Raw genomic sequence first — 22,197 nt, 5'->3', positions numbered from 1 at the left:
GCTTATCTCACAAATATACAGGTTTGCACCTTGAAGCAGAAGCACCCCCTCATCAGTTGAGAAGAGCCACATTGGTTTACTACCAAGGAGCCTCTGTTGCAAGGAAAATTGCGCCCCCTCTTGGTCCAGCTTGGCATCCCATTATACAAACAAGAAATGTTGAGGGCAGTAAGAAGAATTTTATCTTCAAAGATAAAATGTTCTATTCTACTTGGCTCTCATGGCAATGGAACATTCCATCTGCCAAAGAATGAACGTGTTCTTTCCATTTTTACACCAGTGAAAAATTCATTATTTGTTTTAAACAGGGGATGATAAAACTCAGGAAAATATCCCCACTGAGCAGATCCCCCATCGCCTATTTTGAGTGAAGAGCTCCAGTTTGTGGGGACGGATGGAAATTTAATTGATTCATTCACCTGCTGAATGGAACATTCCATTTTTGGTAGTGTGGCTGAGCCATGAACTGGGATAAATCATTCATGACACACGATCATTAATCCACCAATCAGGTGACAGGGGTTCACTCAAGCTTAGTATCGAAATTTAAAATATTCCAATTTCAATTTCTGAATATGGAGGTTTTTCAGTCACATGATTTTTGACGGTCTGTGTTCAATATTCATGTACATGCCCATGTGCGTGGAAATGTGCGTGCCTTCAAAGTCTCCTAGCATTCTGGCATACATGGAATTAACAACTGAAAAATGTAGTTTCAAGAATGCGCATGGCGCTGCGGACTTGAAACGCTTCCTGTACTGCCTTTGCCTGTCAAATGTCCTCACATGAAAAACCTCAATATCCGTGTTTGTTTTTACCTGTAATGAATTGAGAATGGTGAAGATGTAAGCCATAACCAAGGATTGTTGGTTGATGAAAAAGAAACCAATTCCCCAGGTAATGCCAAGGAGGAAAAGAAGAGTTGTCGCTCCCTTGATCCACGGCCTATTATGCAAAATCGTTTAGCCCATTTAACTCTCAAATTTCTGCTTCATAAGGTAGATACAAATTTTAGCTACAAAATCAACTTCAACTGAATCTATGAAAAGGTCGTGTAAACTTGATCATAACTTATTTCAAACGGAAGCATATACAGTAAGGAGAGACCACTCAAAAATGAATGTAGAAATGATGAAATTCACCGTTCTCACGTATTTTCACAAAATTAAATTCACTTTTAAAACTATGAGTCAGAAAAACATTTCCATAAAAGATTGAGGCTGTTATATTCATGTAGTTATCTCTTTGTCCCAAAGTTTCTTCTGCCATTTTTGAAGGGTGGAATCTAAGAAACCTTTTATTTACCTGATGTCATTCTGAGTGATTCCTTTGTTGATTGATGATCTAGAGGAGTAGGCAATGCGAAGGGAAACTACCAACAACACAAGATTCACCTGTCACAAAGATAATTGAAAGAGTTAAAGCACTTCTATGCATTGATAGATAATGTATCCAAAGATTTAAAAGTTACAAGATGGAAAAATCGATTTGATCACCTGCAACTTTGGGTTTTTTTACTTTTGGCTTTTTATGATAAGTTTTTTGTATAAAAGTCATGTTCAAGACAAATATTTCAGATTTTCAGAATGTAAATCATAGTTTGGGATTAGATTACAAGCAAGGAGTCTTGTCTTTTGGGCCAAAAGATCTGTGTCCGATGAAAAAGGGGCAGAATCATGTTTAAATTAAAAAATACAAAACTGTAGCCAAAACCAAGTGATGCAGACGTACCACAGGACATTCCAGAGGCCAAATTATCACACAATTGTGCACAAACAATTAATGATCATACTTTCTCCACACTCCGGAAACTGCCCGACTTAGTTGTCTAAGTTCATAAAATGCTCAACCTACAAAAAGACACTTGTCCATGGAGAAACACGTTATGGGTCATAGTCTTATAATTCCAACTTACAGCAATGATGATAGCAACTGGTCCAGTAAAACTCCAGATAAAAGAGTCATCTGTCGTCAACCAACAGCTGAAAAATCAAGTGGCCCAATACAGTGAACTATCAGATCTATTAATCCTTGGGACACAACAGGTTGATTACAGGATATTGACAGCTGTTGTGGACCTGTCTTAAGGAAACAGCTGAAGTAAGAAGTCCATTTGAGTGTTAAGAACAACAACATCTTTCTTAAATTAGTTGGATTTCAAACTGATTCAAACCCTTGCTGATATTAATGATGAATGTGGAAGATGATGATTTCAATATAAAAATCTCGATGACTTACTATCTGTCTGTCCCGTATCCAGAGTGGTTAATGCCAGCAGAAACACCTACAACAATTGCTGGAATACCTGACAGAATAAAGGACATTTCAAACTTGAGTTGTGGAAAACTTTTTGGAAATGTACTTTTTGTCTTTTTTGACAGAATTATCAAAAACAACCTAAAGTCGAGTGCAACATTGTCTCTTTGGTGGGAAAATACTGCCTTTGGGTTTGTACGCTGTTTGGGTACAGGCCGAGTATGTTAGTTAGAGAGCTTTGCAGTGGTACAATGCAAGAATATTTCTTTCTGAGCATGTGTGGATCTAAAGAGAACCGGAGGGTACTCAGCAACGTTTCGGCCTACATGATCTGTCTGTCGTCAGAGGACTGCCAACGGACACATGCTCAGCAAGAGACATCCTTGCATTGTGCTATCGCAAACCTCTACAACTATTGCTACCTTTACCGTGGTCAGTGTGGGTACTGTACGCTGTGCAATTTGCAGTCTGGAAATATAGGGACCTTTCAGTAAATCAGAGTGAAACTGGAAACTGGCTGAATAAATTGCAGAGCTACATGTACTTGTAGTCTCCGTTCAAGCCGTCGTGTGGCCTCACCGTATCCAGCAAGGTAGTAAGGCCAGCGCCGAGACTGGGTGGAGAACACGTGGACCAGCATGATGTAGAACTGAACGGCTTCAAGGGACATCCAGACAAAGGCAGAGAGAAAGGAGTACTGCAGCAGACCAGCGATCACTGAACACAACGTCTACAAGGTTGAAAATGCCAACCCCCAAAAATGATTTATGCTCATGAAAAAGTATGATATTAGGATGGGATTTCATTCTGGTTAGCACCATAAATAGCCAAATTCAGCAAAAGCAAGAAATGCAGAGCACATAATGAATCAAATATTTCCTTAGCTCAACAAAATTCTGTTGTGGTGGTTAGGAAGGGGGCTTTGCCTTCTGAAAACCAGTCTGGAATATAAGTTTTGTGTCTGTTATCAATTTCTCAAACCATCGCCACATGACACTTGTAACCCATCAGTCCAAAACCAGGCTGAAGTAGCTGAAGTTAGTGTTTGACAACTCCTCTCTCTAACTGTTAATTTCCGTACTTAAAGGTGACCCACAGTGACACTTTTGTCTACAGAAGGCTATGCGAAAGCTATGCAATTTTCAGTGGTCATGTAACAGCTAAGAAACCTTCAGCTTGATTTAGGAATGGTGGATCACGTGTCATTTTGTAGTTTTCTTCATATCCCATCATAGTCAGAGATTTCCCTTTTGCATGCTTATAAGCAGTACAGCAAACATGGCTGAGTTTAAATTTGAACCACCAAACAGATTTATTTTAATGTTTACAGGGCGTTTCATTGTTCTCTTTTTACTGATGAAGAAAAAAGGATACTTCTTGTACCTTTATTTGTGTTTGTTCCACACCTGCGACAAACAATGCATTGGCAACTAGGAGCATGAAGCATAGATTACGATGGATCGTCACTCGTAAACTCCAAATATTTCTATTGGAAATAAAACGAAATAACAAGTATTGGTGTGAAATCCTAGAAATTTTGTGGGAAGGAATTCAGTGAACACCTTTGAATTTTTAGCAAATTAAAAATTTCAGTTCTTTAGAGACTGGCTGGTTTATAGTTGCTAAGATAACACCGTTTAAAATGCCTTTAAATTCAAGAAGTCTGTCAAGATATCTGTTCATTCCTGAACGTTTTTTTGTAAAAATATCTAAAGACAACTGTTTTTAATTGTTTTAATAACAGGAATTTAATACTAGCTGTATAGCTAGTATGTTCCACACTCTCTGACAACAACTTCTGAGAAATGTGTCTGAATAATGCAGACATCTTGGCAGAAAGTCCTGGGTTTCAACTCCCAACCAAGAGTACAGTGAACTATTTGCATTAATAAATTAACCTGCATTAAGCACCCACATAAATATTTTTCAAATGGTGGGATCGAATCTACTTACTTGAAAAACGTGAACGCACAAAAAGACAACAACAAACAGACGATGGAAACGGCACAACCGACATATGTTAAAACTGTCAGTATTTTCTCGTGGACCGGGGCAATCTGAAATAAAAGAGAAGCAAAAATCAGTTTTCCATCTGATTTTGATGGTATGGAATCAGAAATCAACCTGAAGTTTTTGGTAATGCATTTTAAACTGACCGTCGTGTGGGTACCGGTGACGTCCATGAGAATGGCAAAGTTTGTCAGGTGATTACATGCACAGATGCTGTGAGTAAGGTTACTGGAAACCAGTCGACATCCATTGTTAGACCAGGCACCGCTCTTCCCTAAGCTGTGAGCAAAGAATTTGTTTGGTTACTGCACAGAATCCTGGCAATCAAGATGGCAGTTGCTTACAAACAAATCCAAAGTTAATTCTTGCAGAACAAATGACTCACCACATGACCAAACAAATATCCCCTTGATGTTAAAAAGTTTGACCACCATATAAAACACACCCAAATGTCACTGAAATCAACTCAGTCATAACCTAATTCAAGGTTAATTTAATTTAATCAATTTAAACTGTATGCTGCCGGGGAGCCCGGTTTCAGGTACGTATTCTTTATACGCACAGTCGGGGAGCCCGAAATCGGACAAAAGAGCTGGGCCTTGTAACAAAAGACCGTACTTTGAACAAAAGACTGACCTGCTGGAAATTACCAACATTTTTTTCAGTTGTCAATAGCGGAGGAAAAAGATTATACCACTGTTTGTGGCATTCAGCACGAGCGGATTACCACCGGGGACAAAAGTGCTCCATCGTTCCAGTGATGAGCGATACAATACTGCTGCACGCTAATCTCGCCCCTACTGAAAAGACACCAGTAACGCACTGGGCCACTTTGGGGAACAAAAGACAATCACATAACACCGCACAATCTGGGCTCTTTTTACAAGGCGGCAGGCACCTGGCTGAAATACTCGGGCGTCAATAGACATGTCTGTCAGATTAGAGTAGCCACCAGACAGTCATTCATGTAGGTGTAAACGTCCAGTAAATGAAGCTATATATGATCTTTTAAAGAATTTTGAAAATGGAAAATCTTGAAAATCACCCAGTTTTACGTCAAGCAACTCCACATTACACCTGGCAGCAAGTGGTTCACCAGACCCATTCTGCCCCAACCTGCAAAACGCCCTGTGCCATGTTGATTTCAATAATTAAATATAAACAGGTAAACAGCCTCAGATATTGCATCATAAAGCTTACCTTTTTGATGTATTCCAGAAAACGCAAGTCACATTTCCAGTTATGTTTGGCTGAAAGGGAAAAAAAAAATCTTCCTCTTGAAAAACTTTGCCGTTCCAAGATTCACACAATTTTTTAATTCCGCGTTAAAATGGGAGCATCTAGTACTTCAAGTGGGCTGTCATTGAAGAATATGCTTTTGAATCTTTCTGGCTGGTTGAAATGAAGTTGATAATTCCAACAATTCGTGAGGAGCACCACGTCTTACCAAGGCATGTTTTATTGTCAGTTGGATTTCTTCCTCATTTTCAAATGTTGTGAGCTGTTCCTCATGTTTTTTGGCAGAGGCAGATACCACAGCTGAATTCAACATCAGGCCAATGGAACCATCAGTCTTGTTATCTAATGTATAGTCACTCTCGTTCAAAGACCTACAGTTGAGAGATGAACAGTAACAAAGAATCAACAGTTTGAAAGAAGTCACGACCAAACAAGCAACAAAGGAGTACGTTTTGTAATTTACACAAGTTACAATAAAACAAAAGCTACAGAAATCGCTGAATTCAGAATATCACTCCAATAAAGACACTGTTAATTGGCTTTGCAACTTGAGCTTTGGCCAGGCACAAGATTGATTTTTATTAAACCCTAGAACTTGGCAAATAGCAGGCATAAATGTGGGTTTTTAGGCAGCATCCAAAATCCTCCTTCTTTGTGGTATCAACTACCATGGGTGTTAGTGGTCACTCAAAATTAAAGCTGAAAACAGTTAGCAAAAAGCTGTAATGTAATAAGTTCCCATGGGAAATGACTGATGTAACTAAACAGTGACATCCATAGCTGTGTGTATTGTTTCTGGTCACAGCTGAGTATTAAAACTGACTGGATTGCTTGTGCAAAATGGTACAGAGGCATGATAAGTGTTCAAACCTGAGTAATCTTGACATGAGATGCTGCAAGTTGGCACACAGTACTGGAGCTAAATGCTAAATAAGTGCTTGTGTTTCTACCACATTTATTGCAACACCCACACACAATGACATAATTATTCCTACCTTCTGATCCCTTGCACGCCCTCGTCAATAGCAGTGTCTGTGAGGTATTCCCCAAGGCTTTCATAGACTAAGAAGACTACCTGGGTTGAACCTGTCGTGGAAAATCAACATTAAACGGGTGTTTAAAATTTCAGCGACACAGATAACTGCAAGTAATGAATATTCATTTTCATTTGTTCTTTCATTATTTTGGCATGATACATCTGGCTGGTTCAACATAAATCCAGCAGATGAAATGTATAGGAACAATGATATTTCATTCAACGTTCATCAATACTGCACTTGGTTTTTCACAGTGTGTGTTTCTACCTATGCCTGTGATGTTAGTAGCAGAGGGTGGCAAGGTGATGGTATGCCGTACACTGTTCGTTCCATCGTCAGTCTTCCTCGTGTCCTGAAAGTAAACAGCTTTTCCTATCTTCTCCTTAGGCACTACCTCCACAGCCATCACTAGGAGACAACAGATGATCGAAGTGAAGTTTATACTGAAAGTTACAGGCACAATCCATTAAACCGGTCTTCTGAAACAAATGAAGTCAAACTTGACTAATCCTGGGTAACTGAGAATGGGAATGACGGTTATAATTGTTGATTGGCTCTAGTTACCAAGACATGGTACGGTCAGTATCTTCATATGCCTGTGTAATCATAAGAGAAAAACTGAGCTTTAGGCTTAGCACATGACAAAACGTAGTACCGTATTAGAGCAACGATACTGGAGAAAATGTTGAGAGCACCTGCCCCATGCCTGCTACAGGTCTCTCAAGGTTAAAAAGATATAAGAGAGAACCATTCTTACATATGTTCTCTGAGTGAATAGTGACATGGCTCTTGTCCGGGCCGAGATACTGAGCCACTAGGAAACCTGTATTTTCCAGGTTTTCAGTAACGTCAGTAGGAGTCACAGCTGCCGAAGATTCCGACGAACCATCATTCTAGAAAATGCAAAACAACAAGCCAGACTGTTTGACGAGAACCCATAGAAATGCTTCCTGTTCACTGAAAAACAATTGAAACCCGTGATCCTTGATGAACTGATGAACATGCACATGAAACATTATCTCAAACTGAAGAATATAATGGGTCAAAAATACTGCAAAAGCCAAACGAAAGATCCTAAACAAGGCCCTTAGATGGGACAAGTCAAAAATAATCTATAAAAAAATTGATACATGTATCATAAGAAAACACAAATACCATTTCGGCTATTAGTTGACGGAAAAAATTAAGTTAGATTTAAAGTTAACATATGCTGAAATCTGCTTACCGCAGTCAGTGAGGCCCAGGTGTCCTGCTTGTCAGAGTCCAAGACATTACTTCCAAATTTAATTACGATCTAAACCAAAATACAGAAATTGAACAGAAATTTTTTGTAACGATTTTTTCAATGGATATGCTTTTTTTCTTCCAGTTTCTCCTCTTTTTCAATGAATTGAAACTCTAACATATTTGCCCCCCCCCCAATCAGTCAATCCATTTTATTAGATTTTTTTTATAAGAGAGTCCAATTGATGTGTCGTGTTGACCATAACACTTGGAACAATCTGTCCCTTAGAACTTATGGTCAAATGTTCAGATGCATTTCTGTCAAAAGTAAATTAAGTTTCCCAATATCTGCAGCAGTGAGAAGTTGGAAAGAAAACTGGTTCTCTTGGGTTCAAAATTCAAGACAAAGCATTTGACAAAAAGAAAAGGTGAAGTGTGCTCGAAGCTTTGTATGGAATGCCTGTGGTAATTGTAGAATACAGTTATGTTTATGGGTGACCAACCTGTGTACGTAGAGCCAATTCTGAGAAAGGTCTCAAATTTTCAAAATGAAATAGTTTCCACAATTAAGAAACTGCTTGTGTCCCCGGCCTATAGCCGAGACCTGAATGGCACTGTGGGCTTAATACCCGGTAGTTAACACATCCACAGCAATTAACAACTGTCAGTTACATGATCCCTAATTATATATATCTCTGCCAACAAATGTGAAATTTGCTATAAAACCACAGACTGTCAAGGCAGCCTGCTACGTATCATTTATGCCTGGATGGCGTTAACAATCATCTTAACTTTCTGGAGTCAGTGACAAAAGAAAAATTACCAAAATGTCGTCTGAGAATACTGTACGACATCGTATTCCTCAACTCTTAAATGCCGCTCCAACATGAATGAAACATGAACTAGATTGTGCTGTTGATCATCTGAGCACCTAATTGCCTTTCAACAAAAGTGCGTTCTCAGACTCTGACTGATCCTGTTGTTGAGGTAAGTGTCCTATAAACCTGGATTGGAATACATTGCATATCTCCTGGTAATGGATGTGGCATAATGTACAAATCAAGGTCAGCTATGGACACTCACCGCTTCCCCCACCCTAAGGGAGTCATTTACAGTCATTTATGACATCAAAAATGAGTATACTAGGTTCACATTACAAGGTCACATATACAGAAACAGGTGAGCAATTGCTAAAAGGCAGACCGTTTTAGCCCTGACCAACCAAAATGCATACACCTTTTAAAAATTTTGGAAGAAGTATCCGAGTTTTAAACATTCAAGCTCCACACACTAATTAGTGTGCCTAAGTTCCCCTGGGAATCTTGCAAACAGTGGCACTAGCTGTGCTTCTCTTCTTAATAACGCAACAACCCTGACATGCCCAACACTGCCCACAATATAGCTACAGCGCCCTCTCACGAGCATGCATAAGGGGGCTTACCTCCCCGAATGCTTCAACTGTGGACTGCTGTTCCTCTTCGTCTAGGCGTAAGAGCTGCTTGTCTTGTAGTTTCAGCAGGTCATCCATCAAAGACAATGATTTTTGGAAGTCACTAAATATGAGACAAGAGGAAATGAATTTGTTGGTAGAGAAAGAAAACCTACTTAAGTGACTGCATGGCATCCCGTTATCGAATTCCTGCGAATTATGGCCATAACAGATAAATTCCCATTCTATTTCACAAACTCCAACCAGAAATAAAGATATGGGTAATTCCAGAAAATCAGGGTCCAAAAGTCTGACATTTTTGTGTTCTTGTTATATATCTGACCAGAATATCAGATATATATCATGGAAATATCACCAGAATTGATTTCAAACTATTACTATTCGTATGGCAGGTAATTGGCATGAATTCACCACTCTTGGAAATTAGAAATGTGTTCTAAACTTACAAAATCATATGTCAGATGTGACAGGGACACACAAAAAATGGACCCCTAATGTCTGGAATAACCCATATGCATTTTCTTCGCCTATGAATTAAAATGATGCAACGATGTCACAAAATTGCTAATTCTGCATGAGTTCATGTAATTTAAACCAAGCTGACAAAGCCAAATATACATAACTTTATGTAAATTTATTCACAGATTTTTTTCTATTAGCTACATTGTATACAGAAAGGTAGATACATACCAACCTCATTCTCAGAATGAGTTGATGTTCTTTCTGGTGTTATTCCAACTGTGAATCTTATCACTTGAAGTGAACCGGGGACTCCTTCAGGACTCTGCATTATTTGGCTTAAACGGACGGTACTGCTGTTTAGAATAGATTCTACATTTATCATTAACATCTGACCTGTTCTGTGCTGTTGAGCTTGCTGTGTTGTTCAGCACCAATTTGGCCAAGAAGCTGGCTGATTCCGACCCGCTCTCAATCTGACATGCAAACAAACCAGAACGTACAGAAGGTGGATGGGCCTGCACTGGGGAGGGGCTTATGGACAATGATGATGAGGGTGGGGCCTAAAAACTTAGGCAATGCCATGACTCGATCTGCTAATAACTCTTAATTACTATAATAAGTAGCATAGTGTTTATATGATGACACCCATATTCAATGCAAAGCTGTTATCAAACTAAAAAATGAGACATGGAATCATAGTATTTTTTGCATTTTTACTAAACAAAAGATTTACTTGCTGTAACTAAAAGAAATGATTTTTTCATAAGAATCATTTTAAAATAATCATTCAAAGTTAGCTGTATGCCATGGATATGGTTTATTTTGTTTTGCTAACGGTTTGGTGGGTTTTTAGTAATATTGAGCTTTGTAGTTTCTATACCTTTCTAGAAACCTGCAAGCCTATTGGAGTTCATTAACTTAAGATACCAGTAAACACACAAGGCTCAACCATTCTTTGACTAAGTCATTTCAAGATAAAGTTAGCCAACTAACATGCACTAGCCAGTAGTCGTTATTCCATGTGATTTACTGAAGCAAATTCAAGGTTGTCTTTTTGTGGTAATGCTGTTTATTACCTGTTTATAAATATTATTTATCCATGGTGAGGTACATCGGCTAAGATCTGGACCCATTGTTGACCACTGGCCATGGGTCTGTCTGTCACAGAGCCAGTAGGCTAACCCTGTACGTCAACAAAAATTCCAATAATAATGAAGATTTTTTTATACTTTGTTCGAAAAACATGATATCGCACAGTTTGTTAAGTTGGACTATGGACTGGTTCCCAACATTAACAATCGGATACCCTAGTTCTCAATCCTCTCTATGGCATATGAGCTAGACAGCGCCCTCTGTCGTGTATGAAGAATAACCATGAAGTACCCTTACCGTCTTGCCCATTTGGGCATCTCTGGACATCAGACTGGCCTTCCCTAGTGGGACGCCACACGACACCAGAGTGGTTGACGGCAGGGCAGAGAACCGGAGGAGGTAAGGTAGCTATGCCATAAGTCAAAGGGTAGGTGGCCGAGGCCGCGGTGAGATCTGATAGAGGGAAGGATGAACATGTCAGAAGGGAGAACAAACCAACACCAGGTATCAAGACTAGCCTCCAAGTTAAGGGCTTAACAGAATCAGGAAACAAACACACGAAGGAGGCAAAATTTGCCGTGTCTCATGGAGGTAAGGACACCGAGAATGCAAGCATTCAATGAAACTGCGCAAAATGCCTAAGAGTTGTCTAGAACAGTACATTTGCAGTCTTCCAAAGTAAACCAAAACCCATCAGTTGAGAGAAAGCAAGTAATATAACAGGCTGAAGCAGGTTGATTTAAACCCTACCTCATTTTATCCATGTACCGCCTGGCCTATCTAAAGAAATCTTCTCAAGCTATGACTTACTTTCCACACATCGATAAGTGATGTCAAGTTTTTTGTAGACGCCCTTGCAAGGATCTCCAAAGACGTCATCCGATGCTTGGATGTTACACGAGGGCAAACCATTACACCTGTCGGCATGGAAAAAACAACAGGAAGTGATGGTATTTTGCAAGATATTTCATTTCAAATCAATGGCGGCTGAACAATTTTGAAGGTGGAGGGGAACCCACTGTGATGAAACCATCAGCCAACAGCCATTAATAGACAGATCCATATAAAAATGGCATTAAAGGACCGGCTAAAAGTGGGGCCATGGCCCCCGGTCGAAAAGTGGGCACCACACTCTTGCCGGCAGCGGTTCCAACGAATGAATACACCATCATTCCCTGAGGTGAACATTACTTGACCATTTGCATCCAGATCAGAATGAAGCTTCAGTTCTAGAACCATACACTTCTGGCATTTTGAAGGGCACGCTGCATCATAAGCACTGGTACAATTATGTACAATCAAATTCAATATGTTCTATTTTGTTCTTCCAAGGCCGTGGCACTGCCATGAACAAATGGGTGTGGTCAATACACACTATGTGATGGTGGACAGCTAGGCAATTTTCAAACTGGGGGGGCCATCTGGGAGACCATCAGGCATAAGCCATTAATAGGCTGATCCATAATTAAGCCTGACCTCAAAAAGTGGGAGGGCCATGCCCCCCAGTCGAAAAAGGGGGGGCGGGGGGCAATGCCCCCAGCTTCCGCTGCCAGTGAGTATAGGACATGCAGTAAAAGTTTGCCACTTAGGGTAACTACTTTGCCTTATGTTTGGCTGATGAAAAAGTGATTTTTAAAGAGCAACTCGAAGGAAAACATGTTTTCTCTGATTTTATCTGTTGAAATAAATATGGAAGCATCCAAATCGAATAATGAATACATGCACTGTTTGACATGCACAAGGATATATCCACAATGAACACCGAGCGAGGGTTCCCCTCGTTTTGTCTGTTTTCTCAGAATGACATAATCTACATTCAGAATTTGCCTCTTGGCATGAACAGAAAAAAGCCTGTTTTAGCTTGTTATAGTTGAGCTCTGAAGACAAATGACACTGCACTCGATTTGGATGCTTCCATATTTATTTGAACAGACAAAATTAAAGAGAAAACATATGTTTTTCTTTGAGTTACTCTTTAACTAACTTCTCTCGGCAACAGCACAATGCAGTTCTAGACAAGATCTAACAGCAAATTTATACCTTCCTGCAACAAGATCCAGTGTGTTGATAGAGCGACAGTCAGTGACAGGCAACTGTCCCGGCTGCAGGGTGCTGTCCGCGCAATGGGCACTACTATGCAGTCGTCCATACGTGGCAACCTCCACACGTATGAACGGCTGGCCAGTGGAATTCTCGCAGGACAGTTTGGCCATGGAGGATTGGCAGGTATGCATGGAGAAGGTGTCTGCAGAAGTAAATTCTGTCATTGGTAACTGATGTTATTCGGGTCTCAAGACGAATGGACTCCAATAAAAGAGCTTTTGTCTGGTAAAGGTAGCATTTTTCTTGGGGGGGTAGCTAGATACACTTTCAAATACCCGATAATATGAACCAAATCTCACCCTGCTGCCAGTGAGAAAAACGCATGGCTACTGTGTGAACCAGCTGAGCCGACAGGCTACATGTCAGCAGGTAATGTATAGGATACCAGCAATGTTCAATTCACATGGGCCAAACTATGCTAATTTTCTAGAAAGAAAAGTTACCAAAAAAGCGACGACAGCAGTCGAGAAACAGTTCAATTTCTAAGACATATCTAGCCGTCCCCTATTCATTCACCTGCCGTATTCCCAAACAAAGAGAAACATCTTTAGCCATGCTTTTAATATAATTACCTTGACATCCATACTCCACCTTGGCATATATCGGATGGCTGAGGCACCAATCATCTGAGCTTCGTATCGTGTCATCAGCAACAATGGTGGTACAGCGTTGCCGTCCCTCGCACTTGGACAGGTGCTTCTGATGAGAAGTAAATCAACCAGCGATCACATTTCAGGTTTGAACTGGGAACTCGCTATAAGCCATGCTTATCAATCTGTGAACAGACTTGAATCTCACAGTATCCCTCAGCCCAAGGAAGACTCAGTGCTTTTGGGGTGCAAAATGAAAAGCATAGGTGTCCCGTACCAGATTGGAGTTCCTGGCAAGGGGGCAATCGACACTCGAGTATGTGAGAGTTGGTGATCTTTGGGCAAATTATGTTCACAGATTAAGAAAGGACAAAGTCATTGACAAAGTTTTAAGTAAGGATGTCAATAAAGGGTGGATCCTGGGGCCATGCCCCCACAAAAAAATGCAAAAGATTTTTTGGGGGCTTGTTTTTAATTAAGGAAAGAATCTTAATTGGTCTTTTTCCCTCTCTCTTCCAACATGTCCAAGGGCCAACCATGGTCCAACAGTGTGTAAACTGCAAAATGAAGCGTAATTGCAACTTCAAAAAGGCTACACCAGCTTTGAACAGGATACATAAAAGGCTGATTTTTTTGGGTCCCCCAACAATAGGTTTGACCCCTCCCCCCCAAAAAAGTGGTTCTTGGTTTCCCTTTGGGATAGTGTATAAAGCATTCTCTCTTCCCTCAACCCTACTTTTATTAGTTCACTTTAGGTAAGAACAGTGGAGACCTTTGTCCAGCCGCCCATGGTACCACCACTGGTTTTTTTTTATTCCACACTGCAACCCTGGATTCTTTGGGGCGCTCTGTAGCTGGTGCTCTATAAAACCCAGTGACAGGATAATGGGTTCCACAGCTGAAACCTGAACCATTCAGCAATTCATAAAAAGCTAGTGCCTGGACCAATATCTCCTACTTGGAAAAAAGACTGAACTCATAAGACCTCACAGTGGGTAGAGTGCAATTAACACTGGGGTATGGGCTTGTTGGCTATTTAACTAGCATCATAAAAGTGCAGACAGGATTTCTGGTCGAATTTAGGTGGATAAGGAACCTAATTCAAAGGTTCATATACCTGTCAATGGGAGATGTTAGATCCAGACCTCATCAAAAAAAGCTTTTATTGGAATTTGAAACCAGGAAATGGGTGAAAAAATCCAACAAATCAAGGCTTACAATACATAGAATTCTCATCAAACACCATGCTGCACAACAGTGGTAGAGAACTGTGCAGCCTGCAGGTCTTTCACATTTTTTTTCTTTCACATCTTTTGTAAGAACTGAAAGTTCAAGTGCACTCCAAAAGAAGTCTTACATTTTCAAGGAAGTGGTTCAAATTGGTCCTTAAAACACAGTTAACAGTAGGCCTGACTCCAGAGGTCTCAGAGCAGACTTCCCTGCCACTGTCCAGATGGTAGGTTCCTCTAATGATGGTCAAGTGTTTGTTGAGGTCACAGGTCAGATTAAGGAGGGCATCACTGCAAACTGTCTCTGTCTGGAGATCTTCAAATATTCAAGAAGGGAACACAAACAATGAGAGTGGAAAACTTGTAGCACATTTCAAAACAAGCAAACCAAAAACACATTCTCAAATGTTGAGATGCGGCAAAGGCCCATAAGTTTAATGAAGTCATGTCAAGGATTAAGGGAACATACCATAGTGACATTTATAGCTTCTCCGCAACATACGACCTCCACAAATGCTATTCTTATGACATAATCCTACAATCCTTGCAAATCTATCTAGGATTCAGATCCTCTAACACAAAGTCAATTGAGATAGCTCATGTGAATATGATCGGCATGGGAATGTGCATTTGAGCCCAGTGACAATCAACAAACTTTTTCAGTCACCTTTTGTTCTTTCTTTTCTTCATTTCTTCACTGAAATATAACAGACAAAACACGTACCCCCTCCTGCCAAAAACCCCCACACAACAAAGTTGTATGTTTACTCTCCATGTTTTGGTATGTTTACCCTGGGAGCAGGAAATGGACTGTTACTTTACATATTGATAGTAAAATATACTTATTTTTTAAATTAATAAATTTTTTTGAGATAAAGAACACAGGCAACACATCTTTCAAATTTCTGATATCTTGTTTTAAATTGTTGTATCCTGGGAGCTTGCTGACTACATAAGATTAGTAATATTGGCATCAAAGAATCACTCAACGACCTTGACTTTTGGCCCTTTTCCAGTGAACCAGTAGAAGACATTATCTGATTTGCAAAGCCAGGTTACCTGCCACACTAGCTCTACTGTAATTCCTCTTTTTCCAATTTTGGACTCCAGTCCAAAATTGGAAAAAGAAGAATACTACTAACGCTCCACTCAGTAGATCTACAGCCAATGACTGTCTGGCCCGAGGCTTATCCCATGTCAGGTTATAAAGGTCAAATGTCACATTAAGACCTCAAATTTCAGAATGACTGATATAAAAATATAAAACCAAAGTACATATTGTACGAGGCTATGTAACAAACATAACTCACAAGATATCCAAAAATTAGTTCAAAGGCGAAAGACCGTGCTGTCGATTCCTCCATGAAGTGAGACGGTTAGCCTCAAGGGTTCACCCACCAAGGGTATTGACCACGACCGACTCCATCCTGAGAATTCCTGAGATTCCGATCAAACAATGACCAACACAAAAGTGTGTGTGTGTATGTGGGGGGGGGGTGCTCTCCGTCCCGCATCTTGCTTCATGTTAAAGCCATCGCCACTGTTTTTTTAGTGCCGGCCGGCAAGCGCTTATTTCTGATGGAACGCCAAAGAGGCAAAAAGTGCTACATTGCTAACTGGCTCGGCGAAGTGAAGCTGCACAGAGGCGCCAAGCGGCAACCAGAGCTATGCGGTATATGGGCTATGGAAGCAATAGGGTTTTGATCAATCAGTCTGTTACATCGATCGATATTTGCCATCGATAGATAGGTCTCATTGCTATATCGATCGAACAGTCTGTCAATCGATCGATAAAAAATAACTGATTAAAAAAGAGACGGGTGAATTGCAGTTACATCGAAACGTATGATGATCTTATGCGTGCATGATGATGTAGACTGGTATAAATGTATACCACAATTCCCCCCAGGGTGGAAGTTAAACTGTGGTCTTTTCCAAACCGCTCGGTTTAATTCACCTTTGGGACCCGGAACCTCACTTGTATCACAGGAATAATCTTTGCAAAGTGAGCCCTTATCATGACATAAGATCGTGCTTATTGCAATCTGGCCGAACTGACTTCCGTCACTCTTCTAATCAGTGGCGTAATGACGGGGATAGGGACACGGCGGGGGTGGGGGGCACGTCTCCCGGTGCCGCCCCCTTAAAAACTGTGAATAATCTCTGCGGAGTTTATTTAGTGGTGTTCCACTGAAAAAAAAATGTGTGCAGCCCTGGATGCCCCCAGCATTAGCACTGGAGTGTGCCACTATCTCATCAGTGAGAGTTTCAAATTTGAAAAAGTGTTTGGTTCGCGTTGTTCCTCCAACGGAAGTGGTTTTTGTTTAATTTGGTTTTGTTGAGATGTTTCTTTGACTGTGATGTCGTATATGATGAAGCGGATAGAGTGCTTTAAAACTCTGTTTTATAATGCAGAACACTGCATCCACAGCAAAGCCACTTCAGCGTTAAAAAAAGCTTCAGCCTAGTCCACTCACACCTCCAGACGACTTTTAATAAATTTCCGTTGAGGAAGACAAAGGTAAAATTCCATTATGAGTGTTTCATGGGGTCGTTTTAGTTGGGAATTATTCTTTTAGACAATTTATCGAATGTGAGAGGACGGGCCAATGTAAAATCTCCCCAGGAGGAGGGCGCGAGGGTTCCGGAAGCTCGCTGCGTGACCTGTCACCTTCAGGCTCTATTTGTCTTGCCTTCCATTCCTTATGCGATTCCACTGTATGTACTTATCCAGTAAACATATCACCAACCCATGTAGGTCAAGACGAAAACAGCCCTCAAAAAAGCCATTTTGTACCGCTGGTAAAGCAAAAAGAGTTCCCCCGGGCTGTTTAAAACGCAGTGCGGTCATATCCGGTCACACGTACTGCCCTGGTTCCCTCTGCTGCACTGGAATTCTAGGGGCCAAAACTATTCTGTAGCGCCAAGACAATAGCACCTGTTGGCATAGCAAGAAGCGCCAGCTTCAGGCAAGCGTCCAACGATTGAGACTCGCAAAATTTTCCACGGAGATTTATGAGTCCAGTAGAAAAAAAAGCTATTATACCCTCTATCTCCACACTTTCAAAATGTTTTGATGAGGTGAAATCATTGCCTTTGCAGCGATAACGCTAAACATTTCCTGACAAAGGTCGACCATGCTGTGCATTTACTAAATCTGTTTAGTCCGTTGTTATCATGCGAGTAAGATTTTCCATCAGGGAATATATCATCGGTCCGGAATACTGTTTTGTTTATAGCAAACTTTCAGTAATTGGTACAGGTGTGTGGAAAAAAAATCTGAAGCTAAGGGGAGTGTTCGTTGTACGCAACTGTTCAGTGGAACATAATATTTAGTTTAGGAGAGTAATTAGTGAGTAGGCGTGCAAGGATTGCAGCGGTGTGGATGTGCATTACGCGCGCGCAATTTTGAGCTGCAGAGTGACCTCCAACGTCACACAAACTGTTCTCTGCTCTTTATTTAGAAATTTCATAAAGGCCTATTTAAAAGAAATTAAGTTTGATTTTTAAGAGTATTGCGAGGACTCTTTCTGGCAGCAAAACGAACATGCCACAGCTCATCAAAATATGGTTCCACCTCACATCTCCACGAACAATTTTTGCTAAGTGTTGATAATGGTAAAAATCTTAGAATCCTGAAAACAGGTTTTCTATGATGGCATGGCTCAACTCGAGTGGCCTACCGTTGGTCGGTTGGATGCCTGTCGGAGGAGTGTTCACTCACGACACATGCTTGCGCGCCATGGGTTGACGCTCACTTACTCAACCGGCAGTGCAAAATAAGTAAAACATAGAAACTTCTGATTACGAAAACGATTATCAAATGTATGTACACGATGTATACTTCACAACATGATTCAAGAAACTATTCAAATTCTCCAATAAGCCATTTGTGATGGGTGATGATTCAACAGCCCATCCCTGCCTCAAAACGTCGGAGGGATCTCTGTCTCTCTCTCTCTCTCTTTACGCCTGCGCTAACGAGCAGCTTCGCTGTTTATAGACTACTGTACTGAATAAAATCCGCCATACACAACACAAAGGCGACCCAGTGCTCATTAGACGACCGAGGATATTTTGTAAACGATGAACCGAAAGAATATCCTATAACTCAAGAAAAAAACGAAAGTTTCACATCAAAAGCACTTAGAGTTTAAACACACTTTGTGAACACTTTTTGTACCACTGTTTTAACAGCATTTCGCCCCCGACATAAATGTACAATGCAATGCAAATGTGTTTAAATGCGATGTGGATTCAAAAACCTATTAATTTTGTTCCATGAAAAAGCATTAATTAGAACATTTTAAGCCGATGCAAAAGTGTTATAACTCCACGCCCGCCGTTTATGCAAGGAGGGTGGCGTGAAAAAGTGCCAGTTACCATGTGGTAAAATAGCACAGTTTTTTTTAGAAAAGGTTGTTCCTTTCCCACATGGTGTCATCCAGAACTGTTTTATGACAACAGAATGACAACAAAGAATTCATCACTGACAACATGATTGTCATCAACAATTACTCAGCCATCTGGCAATCAAAGCAGCAAATGGTCTTTGTTGTTTTGGTGTCGCTGTGTTGCTTGCAGGAAAAACGGTGGCACTCCGAGCAGGTCCGGCGTGTCTTAACTGCCTGTCCTCGGGGACAGAGACGACAAGTTCGCTGTGGAGGTAGATTGCCAGGGCATGTAAGAGCGGGGTCCCTGGCGCGACGCACGACACCAAAGCCGATGAAATTAAAGGAGGCGACACTGCGATCATGCAGTCAGTTCGGGTGTTGTCTCCGCATCTCGATTTGCATGCGGGCGGACTAGGGCCAAGATGAGCTCGCTAAGGAAGTTGTGGCGGGTTCTGGCCTCCCCTTGCAGCCGTGGATGTAGCTCTAGGTACAACACGTAGGCATTGATGGCCGCACAGTTCATCATGTGGTAGAACACCACCATAGGCCAGCGATTGGAGATGCGTGCACAGTTATACAAACTACACATCTGATCTACGGTGTCCACGCCGGACTTCGTGGAGTTGTAGTAGTTAATTATTTCCGGTTTCTTGGTATTAGGGTCGACTGATGCATTGTGGTGCATCGTTGACAACAGCAGGACACTTTTATTCTTCCTGGGCACAAACGACATAATTGTATTCAGCCCAGAAAACCGGAAAATATCGAGGACTTAACTGTCCTGTCTTGCAGATGCGCCTTCCGCATATCTCGGTGCACTTCTCGGCGATGCTCCTTGATGGTGCCAACGACAGCGATCTTTCGCTGCAAGAGGTAATCTGCCAATTCCTTGCTGGTGAAGAAGCTGTCCATGGTAACGCTGCGGCCAGTTCCGAGGACAGGCTCCACCAACTCCTTAACAACACGTGCTGGTAGCTCTTGGTTCCTTTTGTCGCCTTGTTTCCCAATATAGGGCAGCATGTTGTGCACATAATGAGTGGTGCTGTCCACCGACGCCCAAAATTTTAACCCGTATTTAGCGGGCTTTCTTGGCATGTATTGCCGGAAGGAGCACCTGCCCCTAAATGAAACTAACTGTTCGTCAACTGTGAGGCTAGGTCCGGGGCTGAAGTGACGGGGAAGTGCTGCGGAAAACATGTCAAAAATGTCTCTGATGGCCGCGAACTTGTCCGTGGCTTTCCGTTCACGGCGAGTTGTCTTGTCATCAAAGTGAAGGAAACTTACGATGTCATTGAACCGCTTGCCGGCCATGGTTGCCTCGCACAAAGGTCGAGAAAACATTCCAGGACGCCAACACGACCTCAATCTCTCATGGCCCGATTTTGTCAGTCCCAAAAAGAATATCAGTCCCAGGGCCGACCGCAACTCTATCATAGCGAGGTTGACCCAGCTACGCCCTCTTGTGGCCAACCCTTCCGCATTGGTGTGCTTCAAGATAATCTGAAGCATGGAATCTGGAAAGAACAACTCAAACAGCTCCAACGGCGACGATACCCCACCCAGATTCCGAGGGCCCATTTTCTGGGTGAGGATGTTAACTACAGCTGTTCTCGCAGTCGGGGACCGGCTCGACCGGTCGCTCCAGATGGTGCCGTCCGGTGCCACTACTGTTTGACCAGCCGGCTTGGCCACGGCGGGCGGCCGCTGCGGAGTGACACGAAATCGACCACGTTTGGCTGGACGACCACGTTTGGCTGGCACAGCTGGTTTCCGGACAGGGGCGGGTGGTTTTGGCGGTGGGGTCTGCTGGCCTTTCCGTCTCTTGGGTGGAGAGGCATCACAGTCGCTTTCACCATTGCTGCTTGAAGAACTCACTAAGTCTGAATCCTCATCAGATAACGGTGCTAAATCTGAGGCTTCATCATCGGATGTTTCCAAGGCACTATCATCGTATTCATCGGTATTATCCTTTCCGCCACTTGATTTATCTTGAAACACACCTTGTGATAGGCCTACCTCATCGCTGGAGTTCTTGCTGGAAGAGGCCATGGTGAAATTTTAAAAGAAGTAGAAGGGTAAAATGGGGATTTTAAAAAGTACAAATATAGAGCTGACATATGGATTTAAAATGTCAGGGCCCAAATATTTCCCCCGACGGCTAAAGTACTGCCTGAGGTTGAACAAGAAAGAATCGTGACTGGCCTGCCTGTATCCGTTGTTTGTACGTTCTTCACTTAGTTACTCCATGGAGGAAGGAACACATGGTTACTCCCACATGAACAAGGACGAAGCTGCCTAACCAAGCGGCGACGAATGAAGACACAAAATGAAGTCCCGCGCAAAGTCACGTGTTCAAGCAGATGATGAAACGCAAATCGAAGAGACCACCAAACTGCCTACTATTTTGAAAGCGGCAAAAAGGCTAATCGGTGTAATCAACGTGTGGCATGTAGCTCTCCCAATGAGGCGCAGAATAACCAAAGAATTATCACTCCCCTGCAGGTACGATGAAGAACGAAATTCCGGCCGAAGAAGCGGTGAAGAGAAAATCCTGCGCGCTGCAATACCCACGTGCGTGCAGAATGTCCTGATCGGAACTAACTAGCTATAGTGGGTGTTCTGCGTGTATCCATGTACTTTATACAGGTAGGCCTAAATCTGATCTTTGATCTCTCACGCTCAAAGTGGTATGGCGTGCCACGTGCGGTTAAAAAGAGTATATATAAAATGACATGACAAATATTGTATCACCACAAATAAACGAGATACAGAAAATAACACGCCTATCTCAGCACTTGAGTGAGTGATCACCATCTGAAAAAACACAGGCAGATAAGTCGAAGCAAAGGTCCTTCAAAACGTTTATCCCCCCCACCCCTATTAAAAATAACTTGGTCTCGTGGCGATCACTACTCCTATCTACCCCAATGATTCTTCCTTCAGTGTTTAACAGTCGCTTTCAGTCTATAGAAAATAACCCCCAGCCATATAAAGACCTTTCGTGGCGAAAACGATTACTAATAAGGGTAGTGAACGTGAAAAGAACTCTCGATCAAGATATTTGGTGTCTTAGGGGTGGAGAGGAGATTGGCTGGAATTTCGGCTGTTTAC

The 22,197-nt window shown here is 41.7% G+C and overlaps 1 protein-coding gene across 2 annotated transcripts in view; it reads right to left on the bottom strand.

The window, feature by feature from the left end:
* LOC110982766 (adhesion G protein-coupled receptor L2-like) overlaps nt 1-22,197 on the bottom strand; it is a 39,546-nt gene that overhangs the window by 3,561 nt on the left and 13,788 nt on the right. For both annotated transcript variants that reach the window (XM_022241407.2, XM_022241406.2), the window contains exons 6-27: nt 14,821-15,008; nt 13,446-13,572; nt 12,811-13,015; nt 11,581-11,687; nt 11,068-11,223; nt 10,755-10,861; nt 10,072-10,151; nt 9,208-9,319; nt 7,768-7,836; nt 7,300-7,435; nt 6,810-6,950; nt 6,501-6,591; nt 5,714-5,876; nt 5,467-5,516; nt 4,413-4,545; nt 4,210-4,313; nt 3,640-3,742; nt 2,836-2,986; nt 2,239-2,305; nt 1,916-1,982; nt 1,306-1,394; nt 819-945 (exon numbers count right to left, since the gene is read on the bottom strand). In XM_022241407.2, coding sequence (XP_022097099.2) covers nt 819-945; nt 1,306-1,394; nt 1,916-1,982; nt 2,239-2,305; nt 2,836-2,986; nt 3,640-3,742; nt 4,210-4,313; nt 4,413-4,545; nt 5,467-5,516; nt 5,714-5,876; nt 6,501-6,591; nt 6,810-6,950; nt 7,300-7,435; nt 7,768-7,836; nt 9,208-9,319; nt 10,072-10,151; nt 10,755-10,861; nt 11,068-11,223; nt 11,581-11,687; nt 12,811-13,015; nt 13,446-13,572; nt 14,821-15,008 — 2,573 coding nt within the window. The remainder of the gene's footprint in view (nt 1-818; nt 946-1,305; nt 1,395-1,915; nt 1,983-2,238; nt 2,306-2,835; nt 2,987-3,639; nt 3,743-4,209; nt 4,314-4,412; nt 4,546-5,466; nt 5,517-5,713; nt 5,877-6,500; nt 6,592-6,809; nt 6,951-7,299; nt 7,436-7,767; nt 7,837-9,207; nt 9,320-10,071; nt 10,152-10,754; nt 10,862-11,067; nt 11,224-11,580; nt 11,688-12,810; nt 13,016-13,445; nt 13,573-14,820; nt 15,009-22,197) is intronic.

The sequence above is a fragment of the Acanthaster planci genome, linkage group LG12, assembly GCF_054643075.1.
Source record: "Acanthaster planci isolate LZ-2023a linkage group LG12, COTS_SCS, whole genome shotgun sequence".
NCBI lineage: Eukaryota > Metazoa > Echinodermata > Asteroidea > Valvatida > Acanthasteridae > Acanthaster > Acanthaster planci.
Note: the sequence above shows the minus strand (reverse complement) of the source record. Positions and strands in the feature narration are given on the sequence as shown.